Genomic DNA, 24318 nt, shown 5'->3' on the forward strand with positions numbered 1-24318 from the left:
ACGAACCTGCCATTTTTGTGTCTGGACTTTGATTTGTCTGAGGGAACAGTCGGGTTTTACTAATCTCAGTCATCTCCCTCCTTGCCTTCCCCAGAGACCTTCCTCCATTCCCCTGACCCTTGGCTTCCTTTCTACCCAGTGCCCATCTCCCCCTTTCTCTCTCTTCTTCCTCCACCCCCAGGCTGACCACCCCCCCCTTCCTCTGTGCACCCTGTGTTACCCTGCCTCCTGCTACCCTCTCCCCACCCCCTGGGCTGGGGTGGCTCTAAAATAGGGACAGATACAAAAGGGATTAAGTCAGCCCTTTCCCAATAGGGGGCACCACGTGGTGGTGATTTGCGTAAAGCCATGGCGGGCAAGGTCAGATCTGTGCCCAGTCTGGAGGGGAGTTGAAGAGGGCCCCCCCCCCGCAAGTCAGGTCCTTCTAACTCTGAGGGCGAAGGCACGTGAGCTAGCTGAATGGACTGGTGGAAGAGGGCCCATAGGGTGAGGAAGATGCCAGTAGCTGGTGCCCTGGCCTCTGGGGCTGGGGAGGGAAGACACCTGAGTGGCTCAGGCTGCTGGTAGGCCGACGTATATATAGAGCGAGGAAGAGCCTCTTCTGGGGGAGCTTTGGGGCTGGGAGGGTCCTCCTCATGCACAGGAGCAGGGTCATCCCATCAGAGCAGTCTTGGAGGACTGAGATTCTGTCCACCAAAGGCCCCCGAGGCACTGGGTTCATAGATGGGACACAGGCAAGTGAGAGCCAAGTGTGGCCCTGGGTCACAAGGTGACTTGACATTCATTTTAATGATGGAGACGTGTCCCCTGGACTGTGCTGGGATTAGTAGGGTTACAGGGACACATCAGGCCAGGGGCCCGGCCTTCAGGAGCTGACTCTCTAGCTGGGGTGACCAGACACAGGCTCAGGAACTAATAGTGGCCCAATTCCTGGTCCCTCAGTGCAGCCCCGGGAGTGGAGATGGAGGGCAGGATGGAGGCCCCTTCCCCCTGCCTCTCTGTCTTACCCCCATCTCTGTGTCCCAGCCCCCTTCTGCCCTTTCTCCAGCCCCCTTCTGCCTGTTCTAATCTTGTCTGCATGTTTCTGTGACTAATACTTTGACCCTTCCCTTTTCCACCCAGATCTCCACTTCCTAGCCTCGGGTGGGGTGGAGGGAAGAAGAAATAAACAATAATGACCAACCCTCCCCTCAAAACAAGACTCAAAAGCTTCAAAGTGCCCGCTTCCACAAAGACACCCCCTTACCTCTGTCCTTGAACCTAGTCCCCCCAGCACAAGATTTGATGGCTCCCAGGAGGGGGCCCCTTCGGCCCCACCCCTCTCACTGTGAGGCTCCAGCCCAGCACGAGGGGGGTTCGAGGGGCCTGTGAGGGACGTTCCTCTTGGCCCCGTTCTGCCCATGTCCCTTAGGTGTTCCTAACACCCACTCTGCGGCCCTGCAACAGTGGAACCCTGGCGACCAGTCACTGGAAGATGGCTGGTGGCATGTGGGTATGGACTGATGTGGGGAGGACATCACGGGCTGTGATTAGAAGGCCCCAGTCTCCAGACTTCGCCCAAAAAGGGGGTGCTGAGGCATGTTTGGAGTGTGGGATTGGGGTGAGCTGTGGCCTGCAGAAGCACAGTGTCGGGTTCACTGCGAGTCAGCTTCCTGATCACCCCTGCAGGAGCCTGACCGTCCTAATCCACAGCCTTCAGAGAGTGGGGGCTTATGGCCCCCTGGCCTTGGCTCTTCCCCACAACCTGGCTGGGTGTGGGATGCTCCTACAGCTAGACTTTTCAGGGGTTAGGTGGACATTTGTCTGGGGAGCAGGGAATCAGGAGTTCCCTGTATTGCCACTGCCCCCCAAGGTCACTTCAGCCTTCTCCAGGCCACTACTGAGCCCCTTTCACCTCAGAGCACCAGGTATGCCCCCATCCCTACCCATCTTGCTTTCTTACCTGACTTCTCAGCCCAGAGTCAAGGTAACATGAGGTTAGCCTGTCTCCCTCTGTTCCTTACTCTGGCCCCGATGATGGTGGTGGTGAATGAATCAGACAGACTGATGACTAGGCCACCGGCTGCCCTCTCCTTGGGGGACAAGGGAGTGACTTGGAGAGTAAAGAGACAGACTCAGCAAGGGGGCTCGGACCAGTTAGGGGGGTGCTGGTGGGAATCAGCCCTGAAGGGTGCTATGTGTCCCCCAGGAAGTTCCAAGTCTCCCCAGGACTATCTGGGTTCCTGTTCCTCATGCCCTTGCTGTTGTCCACCTCCCTCCTGGCTAAGATTGAAAGGACTCCTCCACGCCCTGCAGGGAGAGCTGCAGGGGAGTCCAAGCCACCAGCACCCCAGGAGAATGGGTTTTCTCTGCCTTGTTTATGAAAGATGCTCTGAAATCACATGGGGGTCCAGAGACCCCTTCAAGAGGAGAGAATCGAGGGCGCCATTTGCATCCTGCCCTGCTGGGGCCCTTCCTGAAGCTCCCACTCCCGTCCGGAGCCACTTCTTGGTGCTGTTCACAGTGAGCACTTCGAGTGCCCTTCAGGCCTCTGCCTGCCGAGCTGGGCCTTAGCCCACCCTGAAACCATCAAATCTTGTGCTGCCTCCTTCCCCCACTTCCCCCCCACACCCCCACTGTTCCTCCTCCGAGACAAGCAGACATAAAAATGGGGGGTCCCCCTCCCCTGCTGCCCCCCGGCCCCTCCCTTGCCCAGCCCGAGGCTCTTCCCAGGGAGTTGATGCCGGTTGTCTCCTTGTCTCTCCCCCTCCCTCCCTGGGCTGGGCAGGTGACCATCTCGGTGGACGGGATCCTGACCACCACAGGCTACACGCAGGAGGATTACACCATGCTGGGCTCTGACGACTTCTTCTACATTGGGGGCAGCCCCAACACGGCGGACCTGCCGGGCTCGCCCGTCAGCAACAACTTCATGGGCTGCCTCAAGGATGTGAGTAGGGCCAGGAGGGGGTCAGGGGCAGCCCGGGAACCCTGTCTGCAGTGTGATTCGGTCTGACTGGCCAGCTGCCTGGGGCCTCTGTTCCTTCTGGTCAGTGGTGGGAGACCTCTCTTCAAAACCTAAGGCCCATTGACTCCGGCTTCTCTCTTGCCTCCTTGAGCCCCAAAGGCCCCCGTCCTCTCGGAGGACCCTCGAGGCAGCTGTGTACAGAGGCAAGAGTGGTGGACGTGAACACTAAAGACCTGTGTTTAAGGCCCACTCACTAGCTCCATGACCTTGGCCACGTCCCTTGACCTGTCTGACTCTTAGTTTCCTCGTCTGTAAAACGAGTGGTCAGTACCTAACTTCTCAAGGTGGCTGTGAGGAGCAGATGAGAGTGTAAATGTCAACCAAACGTCAGTGGCGATTGTCCTGCGGTTATTACGAACTGCAATTCAGCAGCCCCGAGGGCCGCCGTGCTTGTGCTGGGCAGGGAGACAGGACAGAGAAATAAGTGGGGCAAGGGAGGTGCTGTTCACAGCCTCTGCTGGTGCAGTTCTAGAACAAGGGTCCGGGCTGTGGAGTGGGGCCCCGGGGCTGGGTGGCAGGGGCCCATGCCGCCGGGCAGGAGTGGCCAGGCCCTAAACTGCTTCCTCTTCTTCATCCCACCCCCACCCCTCCCTGCAGGTGGTGTATAAGAATAATGACTTCAAGCTGGAGCTGTCCCGCCTGGCAAAGGAAGGAGACCCCAAGATGAAGCTTCAGGGGGACCTGTCTTTCCGCTGTGAGGATGTGGCTGCCCTGGACCCTGTGACCTTCGAGAGCCCTGAGGCCTTTGTGGCGCTGCCCCGCTGGAGCGCCAAGCGCACCGGCTCCATCTCGCTAGACTTCCGCACCACTGAGCCCAACGGGCTGCTGCTCTTCAGCCAGGGCCGGCGGGCCGGGGCTGGGGCCGGCAGCCACGGTGCTGCCCCACGGGCTGACTACTTTGCCATGGAGCTGTTGGACGGCTACCTCTACCTTCTGCTGGACATGGGGTCTGGGGGCATCAAGCTGCGGGCGTCCAGCCGCAAGGTCAACGACGGCGAGTGGTGCCATGTGGACTTCCAGAGGGACGGGCGCAAAGGTCAGAGGCCTCTGGACCTTCCCCTTTCCCCTGACCGCCCCTCTCCACCCACCCTGACGGTCTCTTTGGCTGTTCTCCCCCCGCCCTCCCAGCCCCTCTGTTGTCCCTGTTGCGTGGTGCCTTGGTGGAAAGAATGCAGTCAGTCGGACCCGGGCACACACCTCATGCTCCCACTTCCTGCGCCTGTGACTCTAGGCCGTCCCTCAACCCCCTGCAGCCTCAGTTTCCTTCTTTATAAAAGGATCATTAAACTGGGGTGCTCAGGAGGGAAAATCAAGAGAACACCTGTAAAAGCGTTAGTGCAGTGCGTAACACAGTGGTTATCCCGTTCTCTCTCTCTCTCTGTCTTTTTTTTTTTTGCGGTACGTGGGCCTCTCACTGTTGTGGTCTCTCCCGTTGCGGAGCACAGGCTCCGGACGCGCAGGCTCAGCGACCATGGCTCACGGGCCCAGCCGCTCCGCGGCATGTGGGATCTTCCCGGACCGGGGCACGAACCCGCGTCCCCTGCATCGGCAGGCGGACTCTCAACCACTGCGCCACCAGGGAAGCCCTCTCTGTCTTTTTAAAACATTTATTTATTTTTGGCCGCGTTGGGTCTTATTTGCTGTGTGCATGCTTCTCTCTAGTTGTGGCGTGTGGGCTCCAAGGTGCATGGGCTCTGTAGTTGTGGTGCACGGGCTTAGTTGCCCTGTGGCGTGTGGGATCTTAGTTCTCTGAGCGGGGATCAAACTCGCGTCCCCTGCACTGGAAGGCAGATTCTTAACCACTGGACCACCAGGAAGTCCCTATCTTGTTCTCTTAAAAAAACTTCCCAGCCTTGCCTCCCTTCTATCTAGATTCATTCAAACTTATTTATTAACTCACTTGAATATTTAGCAAGCACCTACTGTGCGCCAGGCGCTGTCCAGGGTGCTGGGATGGGGCAGTGGTGAGCTGGAGTCTCGGCTGTCCCGGAGCTCGTGTTCCAGTGGGGAGACACAGACAGTAAACACCACGCTCCGCGTGGTGAGGTTCTTGCACAGTAAAGCAGCGAGGTGGAGGGCACTGGGGCCGGGCAGGTGCTGTTCTTGAATCGTCTGCTGCTTCTTGCCACCCCTCCTCCACTCTTCTTTTTCAGTCTTCCTTTCCCATCCTCTTCCTGTTTTCTGCCTATTTCTCTTTACTCTTCTCCATCTTGCTGGACATAAGAGAAAGAATTGATATAAATGAGAACTGACACATTATCCAATTTAAGCTCTTATCAACGTCAGCTAAATTTTCATGCTCCCCCGGCTGTCGCTGCACGGGGCTTCATGTCTGGGTGGAGTGAGCGTCCCCGCACACACAGGGAGGAAGGGGCTGCCATGGCTCCCGGAGATGTTGGCCTCTCGTGGGCTTGCTTGTTTCTTCCTCTCCTTTCCTCAGGGAAATGAGGCTTCCCCAGGCTTTGCAGTAAATGGCTTCGTCCCCTTGTTTTGTGTCATGATGGTACCAGGGAGTCTTCACAGAGCACTTGTTGCCTCCCAGGGTTTCCACACAGGGGATCTGTAACTCTCTAGGTTGGAAATCTGCTCAGGCCTTGCATAGAACCCCAGGGCCTTCCGCTCTTCTCTGTCTTCAGGAAGTGGCCTCCTTAGCCTCGCTCGATCTCCAGAGCCCACACACCAGCCCTGGCTAGTCCTTGGGTCACTTTGACCAGTTCTTTTTTTTTTTTTTTTTTTTGCAGTACACGGGCCTCTCACTGCTGTGGCCTCTCCCATTGCGGAGTGCAGGCTCCGGACGCGCAGGCTCAGTGGCCATGGCTCACGGGCCCAGCCGCTCTGCGGCATGTGGGATCCTCCCGGACTGGGGCACGAACCCGTGTCCCCTGCGTCGGCAGGCGGACTCTCAACCACTGTGCCGCCAGGGAAGCCCGACCATTTCTGATGGCCCACATTTGTTCGTGTACACCAGCACAGACTTGGGACAGTCACTCCAACAAAGCTCTCTTTGACCTTCCCCATGTTTCTAAATTTTATTGTGGTAATTTATACATAACATAAAATTTACCATTTTAATCATGTTTAAGTGCACAGTTCCGTGGCATTAAGGGCATTCACATTGCTGTGTAACTATCCCCACCCTCCCTCTCCAGAATGTTTTCGTCTTCCCAAACTGAAATTCTGTCTGCGTAAATACTAACTCCCCGTCCCCCAGCCCCTGTTTACCACCATCCCACTTTCTGTCTATGAATTGCCTACTCTAGGGACCTCCTACACGTGGAATCACACAACATTTGTCCTTTTGTGTGTGGCTTATGTCACTTAGCATAACGTCCCCAGGGTTCATCCACGTTGTAGCATGTGATGGCATTTCCTTCCTGTTTCACAGCTGAATAACGTTCCATTGTATGGATAGACCACCTATTGTTTATCTACCCATCTGTCGTGGGACACTTGGTTTGTTCCCTTTCCATGTTTTAGAGTGACCTTGAAAGAAGACCTATATTCACTTTAATTTCCTTTCGCTGACTCTCCATTATACACCCTTTCCCCACCATAGCCTTCCACCCCCTTCCTTCTTTCATATTCTGTTCGTCTGTGGAGAGTCCAGTTGGGTGGTGTCCGTGTCCAGGAGGCCCCACGGGGGGTGGGTGGAAGCACCTGGGGAACCTGCTACAAATAGAAGTGTGGGTGATTGGGGGCCACGTTTGGGGGGCCGGGAGGAGCAGTGGGGATCGGACACCTTGTCGGGGAGGACAAGCCAGGGACCATGGTGTTAAAATGGGGCCCAGGGGAAGGGCCTCTCTGGTGCAGGGAAGGGTTTGCACAGAGGAGCACATGCTCCAGATGTGGAGCCAAGTGTGCAGAGGAGGCCCTGGTCCTGCTCCTGCCGCTCCACGCTTGGTGCCCATGCTGTCTCTTACCACTCCCCACCCCCGATCTCTGCCCGATCAGGCCTAGCGTGGATCAAACCATCCTTACCTCTCTTTATTAGCCCCTCTGAGATAGGCAGACTTTTTATTTTTATCTTTTAAAGAATTCTTCCAAACTTGAGAAAGGAGAGCGGAAGGAGAATGTATGGAATAAAAATTACGAACGGAATAAAGCTTCTAATGTATAGGTTTTGGTTTCTTGAGATCTCAGGAAAGGCTTTGAAGCTCGCACCTGATCCCAAATCTTTTTTCTAAGATAACCAGCCTCTCCATCCAAAGAACTCTTACAACGCAGAAGCTCCATGCTTGGTTTCCCTTTCCTGGCTGCTGTCCTGTCTCACAGGCTCCAGGAGCTGATCAGCCTGACTATCTCTCCAGGTCGGGGGGTGGGAGATGCAGGTTCTGGGGTCCTGCCACGTGGGTGGTACTTTGCCTCTGGTCCTTACTCGCTGCGGCACTTTGGGCAGCTTCCCCAGTCTCTCCAAGCCTCATCTGCCATTTCAAAGTGGGATCGTAAAGGACCAATTTCATAGGGTTACCGTGAGACTTAAGAGATACGATATACATGATGGGCTAAGTGCCTGGAAGTATAGTCATTAAAGCTCAATAAATGTTAGTGGGGGAAACCCTTTGGATTCAAGCCTTTCAGCTTCCTTGGGGGTCTCTGCCTCTGACTCCTGGTCTAAGGGGCTGGCTGGGGGAAGGACATGTGAAGGATCCAGCCCTTTGGGGGCGTGTCCACCTCCTGTACATCCTCTGAGGACTTGCTCTGGTGGGAAGGAGGAGTCCGGACAGAGGCCCACTGCACACTGCAGCTGGGCTGGGGCTGGTTCACACTGGTTCCTGAACTTGGCACCTTTGTCAAGCAGTGTCTGCAGCCCAGGGCTGCCTGAGGTGTGAGGGCAGGACATCCTTTTCTGGCCTGTGGGGTCTCTCAGTCCTGCCCTCCCCACTGAAGCCCACTCTCACTCCATCTGCAGGCTCCATCTCGGTGAACAGCCGCAGCACGCCATTCTTGGCCACGGGGGAGAGCGAGATTCTGGACCTGGAGAGCGAGCTGTACCTGGGCGGCCTACCTGAAGGCGGGCGGGTGGACCTGCCCCTGCCCCCAGAGGTGTGGACGGCGGCGCTCCGGGCTGGCTACGTGGGTTGCGTGCGGGACCTCTTCATAGACGGGCGAAGCCGAGACCTCCGGGGCCTGGCTGAGGCGCAGGCGGCTGTGGGCGTCGCCCCCTTCTGCTCCCGGGAGACGCTGAAGCAGTGTAACTCCGCTCCCTGCCGCAATGGCGGCGTCTGTCGAGAGGGCTGGAACCGCTTCGTCTGTGACTGCGTCGGGACCGGCTTTCTGGGGCGGGTCTGTGAGAGAGGTGAGGCTGGCTGTCATCCCGGTGCCCCCTGCCCATCCCTGTGCCCCTCGTAGACCAGCCCTGGGCCTGCCATCCCTGCACTGATTCTCTGGGTCTTCTCTCTCCCTCCACTGACCTCTGCCTGTCCCCCCCCTTCTCCCTCCTCCCACTCCTGGGGCAGAGGCCACGGTCCTGAGCTACGATGGCTCCATGTACATGAAGATCATGCTGCCCAACGCCGTGCACACGGAGGCGGAGGATGTGTCTCTGCGCTTCATGTCTCAGCGGGCCTACGGGCTCATGATGGCCACCACCTCCAGGGAGTCAGCTGACACCCTGCGCCTGGAGCTGGACGGGGGCCAGATGAAGCTCACCGTCAACCTCGGTAACCGCCCTGCCCGCGCCCCTGGCCCCTTCCCCGACCCTGCCTCTCACCCACACCCCCTCTGTCTGGAGAAGTTGGTGGTGGTACCAGTGAGAGATTGGTGGTGGGGAGGCGCCAGCCCTGGTCAGAGCCCCTGAGAACTTCGTCCCAGAGAGGATGCACAGTGTAGGGCGATGCCTTGCGCTCGGCGGCACTGTGGGGAGGGGGACCCCGAATGTGTCTGGGGTGTGACAGCCACCCTCCCGGGGAGCTCCTGGGTCTCGGAGGCATCTGTTCCGCACGTGCACATGTAAGGACGTAGCTCGTTCCTGGTTGTCGGCTCATCCACTTGCTCATACGTTGGTTCATTCATTCGTGAAGCATCGCAGACACCGACTGGTGCTCAGCCCAAGCTCAGTGCAGTGGCAGATCCGGAGACAGGAGGACCCAGCCCTCACACAGCCGCCCTCGTCTGCTCTGCGTTTAGAGAGCCGTGTGTGTGTGTGTGTGTGTGTGTGTGTGTGTGTGTGTGTGATGCACAAGGGGACATGTCATCTTCCCCTTGTCTGCTTTCACATGTGAGTTCCCATAGCTGCCCCTGTTTTATAGATTGTGAAATCCATCTACTGACCTGTCCAGCATCACAAAGCTATAGTGATGGTCAGGGAAGACCCCGGACTCAAACGCAGGCCATTTGCCCTGAGGTTTGGTGCTTTCCTCATTGCCTCTAACAGAGCTGGGGGGTGGAGGGGCATCAGGGGCCCTTGCCACCTGAAGGCTCGATGCCTCTGCCCCTGCCCAGAGGAGGCACAGCTCCACTTCACCTGGCAGTCCCTGGGGCATCCATGTGGCGGGACCGTGAGACCTGTTGGACTCTCCGTGGGCTTCAGCTCTTGTGGGCAGGGTCAGAAGGAAAACAGCAGGGCTACTCATTCATCTGACATTTATGGGACACCTTCTTAGTGCCAGTGTGTTCTGAACCTGGGGCTACAGTAGTGACTAAGGTGAGGTCCCACCATCATGGAGCTTTCAGTCAGGGGAACCCTGGAAGCTAGAGGGCCTAAGCTGCCCAGGCTGGGGTCACATCTGTCCCTTTCAGGCTAGCCTTTGAGCGTATAGAAGTGTAGCACCCAAGGGCCTGTCATGTGGGAAGTTCAGGCCCCTGGGGTTGCTTCTTGTGTCCTGGGCCTGGAGGAGAACTTGGGCTCTTCTGAGCAGGTTAGAATGCTCAACTGGAGAGAACACGGAGCTTTGAGCTTTAAATATTTATCTGGAGTCTATCTTAACATTGGTCTCCAGGGCATTTGGGGGACAGACTGTGGCCTTTTGGGGACCCATTACCTTGCTAATAAATTTATAGTGTGTCCTTTCCCCTTTTGGCTACCTGGCCTTTGTACTCCTAGGACAAAGATTTGCTGAGTGAGGCGGGGGCTGGAGGTGGGGAGGTGTGCAGGCGGCCAGGGCCCCGGAGGTGGGGGACTTTAGGGTTCCCTGAAGCTCAGCTTCTGACCGCAATCACAGCCTACAGAGTGGGTGGGGGGTGGGTGGCAGTGGGAAGCGGGATGGGAGACACCCTTTGGCCAGCGCTCCACGGGTCTGTACAGCGGCCCCTGGCACCCCTGAAACGGTCACAGGAGGAAGGCGCCAGCCCAGGACCCCGTGCGTGGCCCTGCAGTTCTCAGACTGCCCAGGTCTGTGTACCCAGGGTGAGGCACCCCTTCACCCTGGCATGTGTTCTCAGTGTGGTAAGCACGTGGCTCTGTGCTTGGTGGGAACACTGCGGGGGGGTCGGGGCCTTCTATTTGCAGGGAAAGCAGATGCTTCTTCCTCATTTGGACTGTCTTAGTTTCCCTGTGAAGAAGCGTGGGTTCCTTCAGGTTCGACAGGAGGCAGCAGCCTTGGCCAGGACAGTGCCCTCTGGGGGGCCCTCGGGACCTTTCACCCTCAGGATCTACCCTCTTCTTCCCATGGATATGCTTTTCTGTCTGTGTCACATAAGTATTTAGAAGTTAAGGAACAAGGTGGCCAGCAGGACAGTCCTCCCACATCTCTCGCTGCCTGCTGTGCCCGCCTCCATCCACAGAGATGCCATTTCTAACAGCTCATGACAAGCCGTGACCAAATGCTTGTTGCAGACACATCTGTCCACAGACACCAAGTGATGTGTGTACAGGGAGGCGTGTGACCTCTGTGTGAACCACACAAGCACACAGGTGGTCCACACCCAGCCACCAGCCTCAGGCTATGATGGGAAGAGCACTGGGCCTGGGGCCAGAAGATCTGGGTTCTAGCCCTGATCTCCTAGACTGCTGGGTAAGTCATTTCCCCTCTCTGAGCCTCTGTTTTTTTGTCTGTAAAGTGGGGATACAGATCCTCACTCTGCCTCTTTTCTGTGGTGGTTTTGAGGCTTAAATGGAATAGTGGGAGTGAAGACGTTATATAGATGCAAGCCACACACATAAAGACAGACCCAGCCGACTGGAAGGGAAATCGTACTGGGACAGGGACCTAAGCTTAGAGCCAGGCCTGGGACTTGCTTCCACATTGCATGACCCAAGCTGGCCCCACCTCAGGAGCCCCATTCTGATCCCCATCCTGCTTGCTACCCAGGGCCTGCTCCACCGAGGCCCCGGTCCTGGTCCGGACTTGCTGCTGGAGGATGGAGAGGAGCCCGGCGGGCTTTGTCTTTGGCCTCGTGGTCCCATCCTGTAGTGAGGGAAGCCAGGCTCCCACAGGCAGCTGTGCAGCATGTCAGGGGCTCACTGGAATGACGCAGACTTGGTCCTGAAGAGAGTGGAGCTGCCCCTGGCCATGTGGCAGGAGGAGGCGCTCAGTGCCAACCTCAGGCGCCTGGGTGTTTGCTGGGCTGGAGAGGGCCGAGAAGGCCTGAGGCTGCTGCCTCCATCCAGGCAGAGGTGCCAGAGAAGCCGGTTGTGCCTCCTGCCCCGGCCCCAGCCTCCACCACGTACGCCAAGGCTGAGCCAGTTCCCGGAGCTCTGCTGTCTACGGGCCCTGAGCAGGGTGGTTGGTCTCTGTCCTTAGAGGACCGTAGAGTCCCTGGATTCTTCACCCTGTTCCAGTGTGACCTGGGTTCCTGGGTTCCTTCTACCTTGGGCGTGGCCTCTGGGGCCAGTGCCCAGCCTGGCCTGTCCCTCATCACCCCCCTGGAGTTGCCTTTCTCTAGGTGTACCCGTTGGCAATCCCAGTTCCTAGTGAGGATGACATGAACGGCTCATTGTAACTGAAGAATCTCCAAGCCGGAGGGGCCCTCAGAAGGCACCTCCTTCAGCCCGCCCCCGTGGGTGCATCCTCTGTGCCTTCCCCCACCAATGGGAGGCTCTCCACCTCTGTTCAGATGCCTTCCGTGTCAGGAGCATCCCATCTCTGAGATGGCCACCTCAGTGATTCTAATCTCTGGGTTGTTCTTCCCTGGTGGAAGCTTCCCTTTCTGAAATTCCTACTTGTGGACCTAGTTCTGCCCTCTCGAGCTGTACAGAGCAAGCCTCACTCTCATTTGTGTTGTAAGCCAGGCTAAATGCACATTACATTCCAAAGCCCTTTAATCTCTGGGACCATGAGACGGTGCCTTGTTCCCATGGGGGGCTGTTCAGTAGGTCTTGAGCTCCTTCTGAGGCTGGGCTGCTGGGGAGATGGCTGTGAACGAGGGCTGTGCCGGAGTGCATGCTGCCACTCTGTGGTGTCACCTCCAAGACTCCAGCCAGCGGCCTTCGTTCTCTCTACCCCACCTGCAGTCCTTGGGCCCTGGGTGGGGGGGCAGGTGGGCTGCAGAAAGAGAAGCCTGGCTTCTTTTCCTGAGCTCCTTTCCATGCAGATGACTTTTTCCCACCAGTCTTATCACACATTCATACCATCACCCTGGTCTCCGTGTCCTGCCAGGACCTTGGTGGGTCTCTGCAGACCAATCGCTTCTGTCCATTTGCCGAACGTGAGGCGTAGGTTTCTAGCCAACAGATTAGCAGTTACAGCTCCCTGAGCTGCACTCTGGGTGGGTGTGGGCACCAGAGGGCAGTTTCTCCCACTTACAGTTCCCGGCTTTCCCCTGGGATGGTGCTGCCTACTTCCTGGGGACCCATCTTCAAGGGGAGTTTGCTCCCCTTAAGCCCCCCTGGAGTAGTGGCTCCTGCGGGTGGGGTCACTGCAAGGGGGTGGGCCTCGAGCTGACACCTCTTCTCTGGACAGATGGACCCCCCCCTTCCTGGTGCTCCCCTGCTGGGGAGGGGAAGAACTGTGCTCCTCTCTAGACCTCTTCTCCAACAGGGGATCGGCCTGCCTTTCCAGCCCCCTTTTTTCTTTTTTGGACCCTTCATTGGTGAAGACTCTGCTGGCCCTGAGAGAGCCCCCGTGACCTGACTCCAGGCCTGGCACCCCTGCCCTCACCCCGACATCCTCCCCTTCCCACTCTGTCCAGCTCCTCCTTCCCTCTGCTCGCCCTTTCTTCCTCTTTTCTCTCTGCATCCTCTCCACTTCCTTCCTCTCCCTATGACTTCCGACTTGCCCCTGTTTCTGCCCCTTGACCTCCCTCTGCCTCTCCCTTGGTGCCAGCCTGTGGCTCAAGGTCCCGGCTGCTCCCCCCACTCTTCTGCTGTGGTTGACAACGCGTGTGGGGCTCAGCTGTACTGCCCGAGGGGCCCATGCCCCCAGAGCCACAGGGGAATCTTTCACCTCTGCTGCAGGAACCTTCAGGGCCCAGGGGATGCCAGGTGCCCCCACCCCTCTTTGCCTCCTGGGCCTTGTGGGCAGAGCCTGTTCTGGGAGGAGGCACAGGATGGCAGGATATTGCTGTTAACAGAGGCCTGGAACTTGCCCTGTCTGAGAGGCAAGGGCCAGCCCAGTGGACACCTTTTCTTTCTCCCAGCTGAGGACCCTCTTGTTCAAGCCCCTCAGCTCACAGGGAGGGAAGAGATTTGCCCGCAGTCACATGATGAGATTCGGACCCAGCGTTTCTGCCTCTTCCTGCAGGACCTTCTGCAGCCCCAAGCTGTCTGGGTCTGATGGAGCAGGACAGGCGTCCAAAGGGCCCTAAGCCCCAATTTCACAGGACACTAGTGCTCTATTTCCTCGGCAAGGCTGGCTGACTTACATGGGGTGGGTAATGTATCCCACCAGGGGTGTGGCCAGAGGCCCTGGGGCTCTGGGCTGCAGCTCTGTGTAGACAGTGTGCTTTCTGAGCCCATGGGGCCCTCCGAGCCTGGAGTTGCCGGATAGAAATGCTGGGGCTGGGGAAGGGGCAGGAGACTTTGCTTATGGTAACTTCTTGTCCCCGAAGTCCTCAGGAGTCATACATTGGGGGCCTCGGTGTCTTCGTCTGTGAGCCCCTGACCCTTCCCTAGGAAAACGGATTAATACTAGTTCCTCTTCAGGGTGAAGGACCACCTTGGTCCCCAAGGACAGCCTGGCATCCTCCAGGTTAGGAAGGGTAGCAAGAAGGTTCCTGTAGGGGTGGTGCTAGCCCCCTGGGACTTTGGGAGGTGTGTGGCCACGGGAAGGGGGCCCTGGGGCAGACTCCTCCATTTAGCTCAGAGCCCAGAGGGCACGGGGTGTTGCGTCACAGCCTGGGCTCTGAGCAGGGAGTTGTCCCAGAGCAGGGGGTGCAGGGGCTCTGGCCCTCCCCGCCCATCTCCCTCTCAGAGATGGGGAGATGTCGGGTTGGTCAAGCCCTCGGTCCCCCTCACTGATCCCCTGTACGACTGGGATTCCCAAGGTGCCCATCTCCCTCAGACATGAGAGGCCTGGGCCCCTCTAAGAAGGGAGATGTAAACCTTCTTCCCATCACCTGGCTGCCCCGCCTCCCAGCTCTGGGGAGGGTTGGAGCCCTCTTGGGGGAAGGAGGGAGAGGGGTCCAACTGAGGAAGGGGAGAAGGCACCTGAGCACGCGTGGTCCCCAGAAAGTGGCCCTGGGGGGATCCCCCGCCCGCAGATACCCCTCCCTGTGAAGGATGTAAAAAAAAAAAACAAACAAAAAAAACTTGTTCTGCCTTTTTGTCTCCCCTCCCCCTCTGCCCGCCCCATGGCCCCCCCAGACTGCCTGCGCGTCGGCTGCGCACCCAGTAAGTGGCTTCCCTCTTCTTCTGCAGAGCCCCAGGGGGCCTGGGATTCTGGACTCTGGGATTTGGGGAGGGATGGTGGGGGAGGAGAAGGTTTCATGGCTAGCTTATGTGGGGCTTGGGCAGTGGGTATGGAGAGGGGAGCTGGAGTGGTGGGGGTGAGGGTGTTACGGTCGTGGAGGGCAGAATGAGCCCAAGGAAGCTGACCCAGGGGCAGCTGGTGGAGGGTCCGGGTCAGCATGTTCACCGGGACCGGGAGAAGGAAGGCCCAGAAACTTCAAGTCACCTCACATCCTCTGGAGGGTGGGGCAGAGGCTTGGTGGCACCTACAGCAGGATGGCTGGAGGGAGCCGGAGATGGGCTGGGACATCCTGCTGCATCTCCAGAGGTGGCCACAAGGGGGAGGGCGGGGCACACAGGAAAGAAGATGAGGGCGGGAGGTGAGCAGGAGGTTAGCTTGGCCAGGGCTTCAAAGCTCAACCCCCACAGCCCCTGTTTGGGGTGGGGGGCGAGATTCTGCCAAAGGGGGCTCTCTCAGAGGTGACAGTGAGGGTCGCAGCAGGGGTGAGATGGAGAGCGGGTGTGGACAATTCTGAGCACCCCAGTGTGCCTGGATTCAATGCTCTGTCTCTGAGAGTGTCTGCATGGTGTGCCCTGAGGTCACGTAAGAGAGCACAGGGACGTGGCAGCCACAGGCAGAGAGGGTGTGTACGTACCATGGCTCTGGTGTGTGTTTGGCACGTGTGTGCGCATGCATGGTGAACCCTGTCCCTGCTGGCAATAGCACTGGGGGGCCCAGGTGTAACCTGGGGGTGCTGCAAATGGACTGCAGCACCATTCTAAAGCTACACGTTTTTAGTCTTGGGAGTGGTTAATCCAGGTCCTGAATAAATGGCCCTAATTCCTAAGAAACATTCTGCTCTCTGGCCAGGCTGGATGTGCTGTGTATATGGTTGCGTGTCTGGGTGTGTGGAATTAACCAGGCATGTGCAGAAAGGTCACGTTGGGTTCCTCTGGGTGGGGGAGCTGTGTGTCTGTTTTCACTGCCAGCCGTGAGTCTGTGGGTGCACATTCACATTTGGGTGCGTGGTAAGGCTCAGTAGTTTTGGAAGTTTTAGGCCTATGTACATATGCTGGGACTTTAGCTGCTGGCTACACACACTGACGACTGAAGGTCCTTAGGAGATGTGGGGAGGAGTATGTTGGTGCAGGTGTGAGTCTCTGCGTGCAGAGTCTTAGGGCACAGCTCCAGAGGCACCGCGCCATTCACACCGTATTCTTTTCGAACAGCACCCTTGGATGTTGCGCGAAGTGTGGCAAGACTGAGCATGTCTGTGTTTATGACTGGGTGTGTAAAAGCTCTGTGTGTGTGGGTGTGTGTACCTGTGTGCATAGGTGCGTGCAGTGGTGAGGCTCTGTGTGCCCAGGGTGGTACGTGAAGCCATATGCGAGCGGGTGGAGGTGCCATGCTCACTCCCCCCTTGGTGCCGCAGGTAAAGGCCCTGAGACGCTCTTTGCGGGGCACAAGCTCAATGACAATGAGTGGCACACGGTGAGGGTGGTGCGGCGTGGCAAGAGCCTGCAGCTGTCAGTGGACAACGTGACCGTGGAGGGTAGGTGGTCTGCGGCCCCATTCTTGGTGACCACTACCTGGGGCAGCATTCTGGCAAGCTGCCAGTGCCACTGGTATATCATGGGCTCCTGGACCCCAGGGACCATTTCAACTCCCCGCAGGCAGCTTTGCCCCGCAAGCCTGTCAGCCCTGGCCTAAAGAGTCCCACAACTCCCCCAGACCCAGGAGCTGTGCTTGCTGCCAGCACCCACTGCGAGGGTTTGCCAGTGTCTCTCCCATGTGGGCCTTGAGTGGAGGGGAGGCTCCTGGGGACCCAATGATCCTACGATCTGGGCTCCAAAGCCACGTCCCCATCTCTGTCTCCTGTCCCGAGCAGGACAGATGGCAGGAGCTCACACGCGGCTGGAGTTCCACAACATTGAGACAGGCATCATGACGGAGCGGCGTTTCATCTCTGTGGTGCCCTCCAACTTCATCGGGCACCTGAGCGGGCTGGTGTTCAATGGCCAGCCCTACATGGACCAGTGCAAGGACGGCGACATCACCTACTGCGAGCTCAATGCTCGCTTTGGCCTGCGTGCCATCGTGGCTGACCCCGTCACCTTCAAGAGTCGCAGCAGTTACCTGGCACTCGCCACGCTCCAAGCCTACGCCTCCATGCACCTCTTCTTCCAGTTCAAGACTACAGCCCCCGACGGGCTCCTCCTGTTCAACTCGGGCAATGGCAACGACTTCATTGTCATCGAGCTGGTCAAGGGGTGAGGTGCTGGGCACTACACCGCTGTCAAGGACGTGGTTCCCCCCCACCCGCCATGACCAAGATGCAGCTCCCCCAGCCACTGGCTGAGATGTCCAATCCCCCCAGACCACAGGTCAAGGTTCAGGTCTGCCCCCCACCAGCCGAGATGGAGAAGCAGCACCCTGTCCTCCACCCTGGTGACCCCCCCCATTACTTCCTTGCCAGGGATTTCCCAGTCATATCTGTCCTCCATTCGCTGTCCTGGCTCAGGCAGAAGACAGGGCTGTGTCCCTCTGGCCTCTCTCGCCTGAGAGGTCCCCGCCCTAGAGCAGCTCTGTCCCTGCCCCCAGAGGACCCTGCTGCCCTCACAGATCTCTCACCCCACCAGCTTCTCTTCTGAGCCTGCCCTCGGAGCCAGGTCCTCTGTGGCCTTCCCTGCCCGCATCCGCCCATGACGGGACCTCACACCAGAGTCCTCGTGTCTATGAGGTCTCCCTCTCCACCCCTTCTGCTTACAGCTCCCAGCCCCGCCGGAGCTATAGCTCCTCCTTTCCCCGCCTTCCCAGCATCGGCCCCACCTTGACCCAGTGTCTCCTCCCTACTGTGGGGCAGGTACATCCACTACGTGTTTGACCTGGGGAATGGCCCGTCCTTGATGAAGGGGAACTCAGACAAACCAGTGAATGACAACCAGTGGCACAACGTGGTGGTGTCCAGGGACCCCGGCAACGTGCACACGCTCCAGATCGACTCCCGCACTGTCACTCAGCACTCCAATGGCGCCCGAAACCTCGATCTCAAAGGTGGGGCCTGGGGCCTCTGCAGAAGGCCTGGCCCTACCCCAGATGCCCCCTCGGCCCCAGCAAGATCACCCCTGACCTGGGATGCTCTTTCACGCGCGTGATTCTCCCCCTGCCCCCACCCATGGTTTCCCTCGCTCTTTCCTGTTCTCCACTGTGTCCAGCCTGACATCTTCCCGTCAAAGTTCTGCTCAGCTCCCCTGCGAGGCTGCCCTCCCAACACTGAAAGCCTGGTTGCAGGTTGTGTCTGTCTCACGGGGAGCCTAGTGGCCTCACTCTAGAGCTAGGAGTAGGCAGCTGCGCCTTCTGAAGACCTCTTGGCCCTCCAGGGTTGAGAAGTCTGCCTTGGTTGGGGGCTGGAGAGAGAATAGTGTCCTGGCAGATGCCTCCCTGCTGGGGCAGGAGGGGGCAGTGATGTGGGGAGGAAGGAGGGGCAATAACTGGGTCCCCACATGCTGCCCTGGTCATAGCCCTTGGGCATTGGCTGGACTAGGTCTGGGAACTTTTTTGGACTCGGGGCCTCCCTGGTGGGCTCAGCGTCATACCAGGGACTTACATTCCCCAGGGTGTCTTCAGTAGCTAATGAAAGTCATTGCCTGCCCCCAGAATGGGTGGGTGAGAGAGGAGGGAAGAGGATGAGCTTAGAGACCGGGGTTTTGGCACAGGAGTGAGGACAAGGCCTGCGGCTTCTCCAGAGCCCACCGGGGTAACGTGAGCGACCCTCACATGCCCAAAGCAGCCCTCAGTCCCTTAGGGACCCCTGGTGTCAGTGCGACTGGGACTGTCCGAGCTGGGGGAGGGCCCTTAGAGACTATTCATCCCCCTCTTGGAGAGACAGAAATGGAAGCTTCAAGAGGCTACATGGTTTGCCCAAGGTCACAAAGTGAGCCGGCCGCAGAGTTGGAACCAGAAGCTTGGTCAGATCCAGGGCCTGACGAATGGCACAGTGCTGTCAATTCTCCCTGCTGCCAGAAGGGGGCGATGTGTCTTGGATAATCCTCAGTGGCAGCAAACCCGGGGTGGTTTGGGCTGGTCTTGCATTGCACTGAGTGCAGGGCAAGGGCAGCAGGGTTGACTCATGTCTTGTTGGAGCTCTGCTGGGGGCCAGCCATGATTTTCAGGGAGTTAGGGTCTATGTGGCCAGGCAGTGATGTGTCCCTGAGGAGAACTTCCTCGTGTCACCCAGAGTCCCCAGGCCAAGCCCTAGTTGTTGTTGGAAGGTGCTGGGCTTAGAACCCCCAGGAGACAACTCAGAGCTGGGAGAGGCTGGCCGAGGCCTGAAGGAGTTCTGGGGATGGGAGACTTCAGAAGGGAGGGAGTGGGGGTGGAGGGGATCGGGCTGCACATCTATGAAAGGCCCTGATTACGGGCCGGAACTGGAATCAGATGTGTGGGAGAGAGCACGGAGCAGGTTCCTCCAGCTGCACCCCCCTTCCCGGGCATCTGGGCTTCTCTGGGAGGGGAGCAGACAGATGGCAAAGTGGAGAAGGAAGAAAGAAGAGTGGAGGGTGGGCATCTGCGGGCTGCTGCATCTCTGAGAGGAAACTGGAGTCCGGGATGGGACACTGTGGGGCTGCACGACCTGACAGCTGGGTGCCGATGTCCTGGGAGGGCAACGGGGACCTGGGGAGCGGGATGCCGAGGTTTTGATCCCACTCCCTTTGCAGGGGAGTTGTACATTGGCGGTCTCAGCAAGAATATGTTCCACAACCTGCCCAAACTGGTGGCCTCCCGGGATGGCTTTCAGGGCTGCCTGGCCTCGGTGGACCTCAACGGGCGCCTCCCCGACCTCATCGCTGACGCCCTGCACCGCATCGGGCAGGTGGAGAGGGGCTGTGACGGTGAGTGTGGGGCACAGAAGTCGGGTGTGACTCTGCACACTGCAGGGGGGCCAGCGGTAGAGGCAGACCAGGGCCGCTGGATGGCCTTCTTCTCAGGCCTCGCAGGAGCTGCCACTCTGGGGCAGAGTATGGGGGAGTCAGGGGGGGTCACTTGCCCTCCCTGTTGCCTCCCACCCCGGCCACTTATCACAGTTCCAGGCCAGGACTAGCAGTCCTTGAGCTCCCCTCCATCCCCCTCCCACCCCCATCAGTTCTTGGCCCTTTCTGCCCAGCAGAAAGGAGGGCAAGACCTCTCGGCCTGGCCCCGAAGCTTCCATACCTCCTGAGGCTGGAGGGGGCTTGGCTGAGCTGGGGGTGTTCCTTCCTCCTGCTTCTTCCAGGCCCCAGCACCACCTGCACCGAAGAGTCTTGTGCCAACCAGGGCGTCTGCCTACAGCAGTGGGATGGCTTCACCTGCGACTGCACCATGACCTCCTACGGAGGCCCCGTCTGCAACGACCGTGAGTACAGGACCGGGAGAGTTCGGGGTGCTGGGGGGAGATCCTGGCCCGTTCCCGGCCCCAGGGATGCTCCGGAGGAGGGAGGGTCTCTGAGAGCCGTGCTGCTTGCTTCCTTCTCATCCCTTCTCATCACAAGAGACTGAGGCAGCTGCTGGCTGCTGTCCCCTCTTGGGCCTGTGCAGGACTGCTGCTGCCTGCATGTCTGGGGCAAATCATTGATAGACGGCCTCTCCTCTTCCTTCTGAGCTGGTGGGACACCGCTCCCTTCACCCCTCACCAAGGGCGTCAACCTCTGTCGCTCTCCCCATGCGATCCTGGCGATGGTCTCACAAGTCGTAGCTCACACGTACACACTGTTGCACAGGGTGGGGGGTGGGAATTGTCGACCTGCACCCCCTTTCCTCTGGTGCCCTCAGAAACGTGCAGTGGAAGCCTGGGATTTCCTGCCCAGGGTCGGCCTGCGCCCCAGAGGACGGGCTCAGGAGGGCAGGCCTCTGGAGCTGGCTTCCCTGGAAGCCGGCTGTGATGCAGTTCCCTGGTTTTCCGCCCAGCTGCAGGGTGTCCCTTGGAGCCACAAGAACACTCCCTAGTGTCCTCACCTGGCTCTTCTCCTCCCTGGCTGGGTATCTACTGCCAGCTCGCATATTGTTTGAGGCCCCTTCCCAGAGAGGGCAGCTTCAGCAGCAGTTTCCAGTCCCTAGTGGTTGGTGGCCAGCAGCTGGTTGAGCTTGGCAGACGGAGGGCAGTGGGGCAAGAGCGGGGGAGAGCCAACCTCCTGCTTGCAGGGGGTGGGCTGGGGAGCACGCAACCTCTTCAGGTGTCATTTGAGTGGTCTTCCTTGGGGTAGCCCTGCTGAGACCAGGGACATGAAGGGTCAGCTGCCTGGGAAAAACACACAGACACACAGACACACACACAGACACACAGAGGAGGATAGGGCTTCTCCATTTTACAGACATGGATGCTGAGGCCTGGAGGGGTGGGTGGATTTCTGGAGGAGTGAACGGTAGATCTGGGCTGAGAACGGGGGTCAGGGCCTTTGCCTCTGTGCCACACTGCAGAGCCTTGGCCGTCTGGGCAGAGTCCTGAGTTTCTTACGGGATAGATAACCTACTGGTTTCAGGGATTGGGCTCTTGCGTGGGTCATAATTTTTTCTTCTACTTTGTGAGAATGCCCATCAATCTCCCTCAGTGCTTTCCTGGTGCTCTAAGGCAGACCTGTCCTTCGGTACCTCCACATCCCGTCCTGTCCCCCAGGATTTTTCTTGTCCAACCTGCCGCTCTGTGTACCTTCCAGCCTCCAGACAATGGCCAGCTCAGGGGCGCTCCAGCCCTGGCTGCCGGGGAATAGAGACGGGGCTGGGCCTCGTCCTCTCCAGCTCACTCAGCTTTGCACGGGCGATCTGGGGATGGTGGTAACTTTGCTGTTTAACAGTAACATTCCCCACTGATTGTTTCGTGTTTTGCAGCTTGCAAAGCCCGTTCCCTGCCCTGAATCACAGGTGCTAGAACCTAGGCGTCCCTAAAGTTTGCTGCCCCTGTTGCTCATTTAGTCCCTGGGTTGGGGGCAGTGGCGGAGGTGGAGACGGTGCCGACGGTGGGCATGGCTGGTCCGGGCTGCAGGGCATCAGGGCTGAGAAGAGCTGCTGCCCTTCATCACTATTACACTCCCACATGATGGAGCTTTCTGGAAGGGAGCGTAGAGAGGGATGGTGGTTTAGGGAGTCAAGCCATCTTTCAGCAGGGGTGGGAAGGGAGCTTGGAGCAACTTCTCTGGGGGCAGGTGGGGGGCAGGGAGAGTTGGGGCTGGGCACGTCTTGGGAAGTGTCACTGTCCCCGAGCACTGGTCTGTGTGTCTGGTGGCAGAGCCTGAGCAAAGCCATGGAGGTAAGGACAAGGTGGGTGCAATCTGGGAGCCTCCAAACCCTGGCCCTGGGGTACCTCTGAGATCTCTGGCCCCAAAGGTCGAGGCAGGAATCTTGGGTCAAGCCACACCCCCTTTTCTCTTGAAGCTGTGCCTCCTACCGCTTCTCCAGGCTTGGCTGTTTCATGTTCGCGCTGTCTCTCTAGGGCGGGTCTTCTTGAGGCTCCACTGATGCACAACGTCAAGCAGGAACTTGGCCCAGAGGCCTGTTTGCTTCACCCCCAAGTGTGCAGGCCCTGGAGGCACCACTGGGCACCAAGGGCCCCTGTGCCCGAAGAGAGGGAGGCGGGTGGGAATGGCCCAGGTGTCCTTAGAGGGTTGGGCCTGGGGTGTGGAGCTGTCTGGTGGTAAAGAGACTGGAATGAGGAGGAGTCCGACCTTCAGGACAGCCTTTCCCCTTGTGTGGCCTCAGTTTCTCCGTCTGGGATATGGGCATTACACCTGGGGCTGAAGGTACCTCTGTGGGCTCAGGAGTCTGCCCTGGGAAGGCAAGAGAGAGATCAGAGGGAAAGAAGTCATCTCCAGGATGGGAGAGAGAAGAGTGGAGAGAGAATGAAAAAGAGAATATGAAATGAGAGAGGAAGGAAGCTGGAAGGAGGCATGCTTCCTGGCAGGGCCTGAAGTCCCAGGGCTGAGGTCAGGACAGCTCCCCTTGGCAGCTCAGTCTCCCAGAGCCTGTCTCTGGCTCGCCCGGGCAGTCAGTTCTTCCCCATCTCTGCCCCTCTGTGTGTTTCTCGTCTCTCCACTTGCTCCACAGCCTCTATTGATCTCTTGCACACCTCTGTCTCTCCCTTCTTTTTTACCCTCTGTCTCTCCCCCTCGATCCCCAGCGTCACCCCCTCCAGCTCTCCACTTCCCACTCACTGGTATTGATTGGCCTCTAGGCGGTTTCCCTTCCTCTCCTCTTGCCACTGGCTCCTCCCTCCCTCCCTCCGGGACCATACATTTTCTGCCTGCTCAGAGCTATGTCAGTCTCTACCTCAGCGCCAGGGCCAAGAGCGTGCAGGGGATGAGAGGGCAGGAGGACAAGGCTTTGGGGGCCCCAGCCCTGCTCCCCAGCCTGCAATCTCTCCTCCCTCATGGGGCCACACACCACCTGGAAACTTCCTCCCGGGTGCCTCTGAGGACCCCTTTCCTCCCTTCTGAAGGGCTGGGGGCCAAATGGGGCCCTGGCATCTAGCAGGGCTGGGGAGGTGGCAGCTGCGGCAGAGGAGCTGTCCTGGGTTCTGACTGCACCTAGGACCTGGTTGCAGAACTTGTGGGGCTCCTGGTAGCAGTTTTTGCTCCAAAACGGAATTCAGAATCAATAAGCAGGAGCCAGCCCCTCCCTCCCCTTTCACACCTGCTTCCTTTTGCCCTTTCTTCACCACCTCTCTCCTTCTCACCCTATGACACTCCTTCTTTGCCTCCTCCCAGGTCCCATCTCTACCTCCCTCCCTCTCTACCTTCAGCATCTCCCCCCCCCCCAGCACCCCCCCCCAGGCCCCATGCCGAGGTGGCATCCAGAGGAAGGGAAGAAAGCCTCCCTGCACTTACCTCTTGGCCTGTGACACGTGCTTCCCAGAGGTGTCCCAAAGTCTGGGAGGGGGCAGATCTCAGTGGAGGGGCCCCTAGAAGGAGAAGTGACTTCCTCAGCTGGACATAAGTGGCCCAGGAAGGGTTTTGTCACAAGTGGGCCACTCAGTGGATAAGTATCCTGGAAACTCCCCTCCCCAGAGGTAGAGGTTGAGGCAGCGGGAGGGGCAGGGGAAGTGGACAGGAAGGATTGGAGGAGTCCAGGAGGGTGTGTGTGGGGGGGAGGGGAGCACCCTTTTGGAGAGGTGGCGAGGGACTGTGTGTGTGGCATGTCTTACTCTGGAGTACCTTTGAGCCTCTGGGTGCGTTGTCTGTATGCGTATGGGTGACCTTGTTTTTGGATGGTGAGCTGGAGGGAGCCGTCCGTGTGTACGTTGGCTGTTCATTCATTACCTGTGACCAAACATGTATGTGTGTGTGCATGTATTGCCTCCGTGAGCATGTGTACACGCTCGGCTGAGTGTGAGTTCGTGTGCCAGTGTCTATGAGCACATGTATGCATGTATGTATCTGAGCTTATGTGTGCGTGCGTGCACACTGATGCTTGTATGGGCACGTGGGTGTCTCCATACCCGAGCCCGTCCACATCCTAGCGTGCACGTGTGTTCCGAGGCGTGCGTGCAGAGGTGGCGGTGTCCACATCTCTGCGCCCTGG

General features: G+C 58.5%; 1 protein-coding gene across 2 annotated transcripts in view; it reads left to right on the top strand.

Annotated features, from left to right (window-relative positions):
- Positions 1-24318, top strand: part of NRXN2 (neurexin 2) — a 99740-nt gene that overhangs the window by 36980 nt on the left and 38442 nt on the right. The window contains exons 6-15 of one of the 2 annotated variants that reach the window (XM_022591586.2): positions 2768-2929; positions 3605-4043; positions 7917-8303; positions 8464-8667; positions 14688-14714; positions 16205-16324; positions 16661-17042; positions 17636-17826; positions 19491-19664; positions 20045-20164. In XM_022591586.2, coding sequence (XP_022447294.2) covers positions 2768-2929; positions 3605-4043; positions 7917-8303; positions 8464-8667; positions 14688-14714; positions 16205-16324; positions 16661-17042; positions 17636-17826; positions 19491-19664; positions 20045-20164 — 2206 coding nt within the window. The remainder of the gene's footprint in view (positions 1-2767; positions 2930-3604; positions 4044-7916; positions 8304-8463; positions 8668-14687; positions 14715-16204; positions 16325-16660; positions 17043-17635; positions 17827-19490; positions 19665-20044; positions 20165-24318) is intronic. The other variant, XM_089914590.1, reaches the window with a different exon arrangement.

This window comes from Delphinapterus leucas, chromosome 7 (assembly GCF_059928025.1).
Source record: "Delphinapterus leucas isolate spDelLeu-1000000601 "Yukka" chromosome 7, BTC_Dleu_Yukka2, whole genome shotgun sequence".
NCBI lineage: Eukaryota > Metazoa > Chordata > Mammalia > Artiodactyla > Monodontidae > Delphinapterus > Delphinapterus leucas.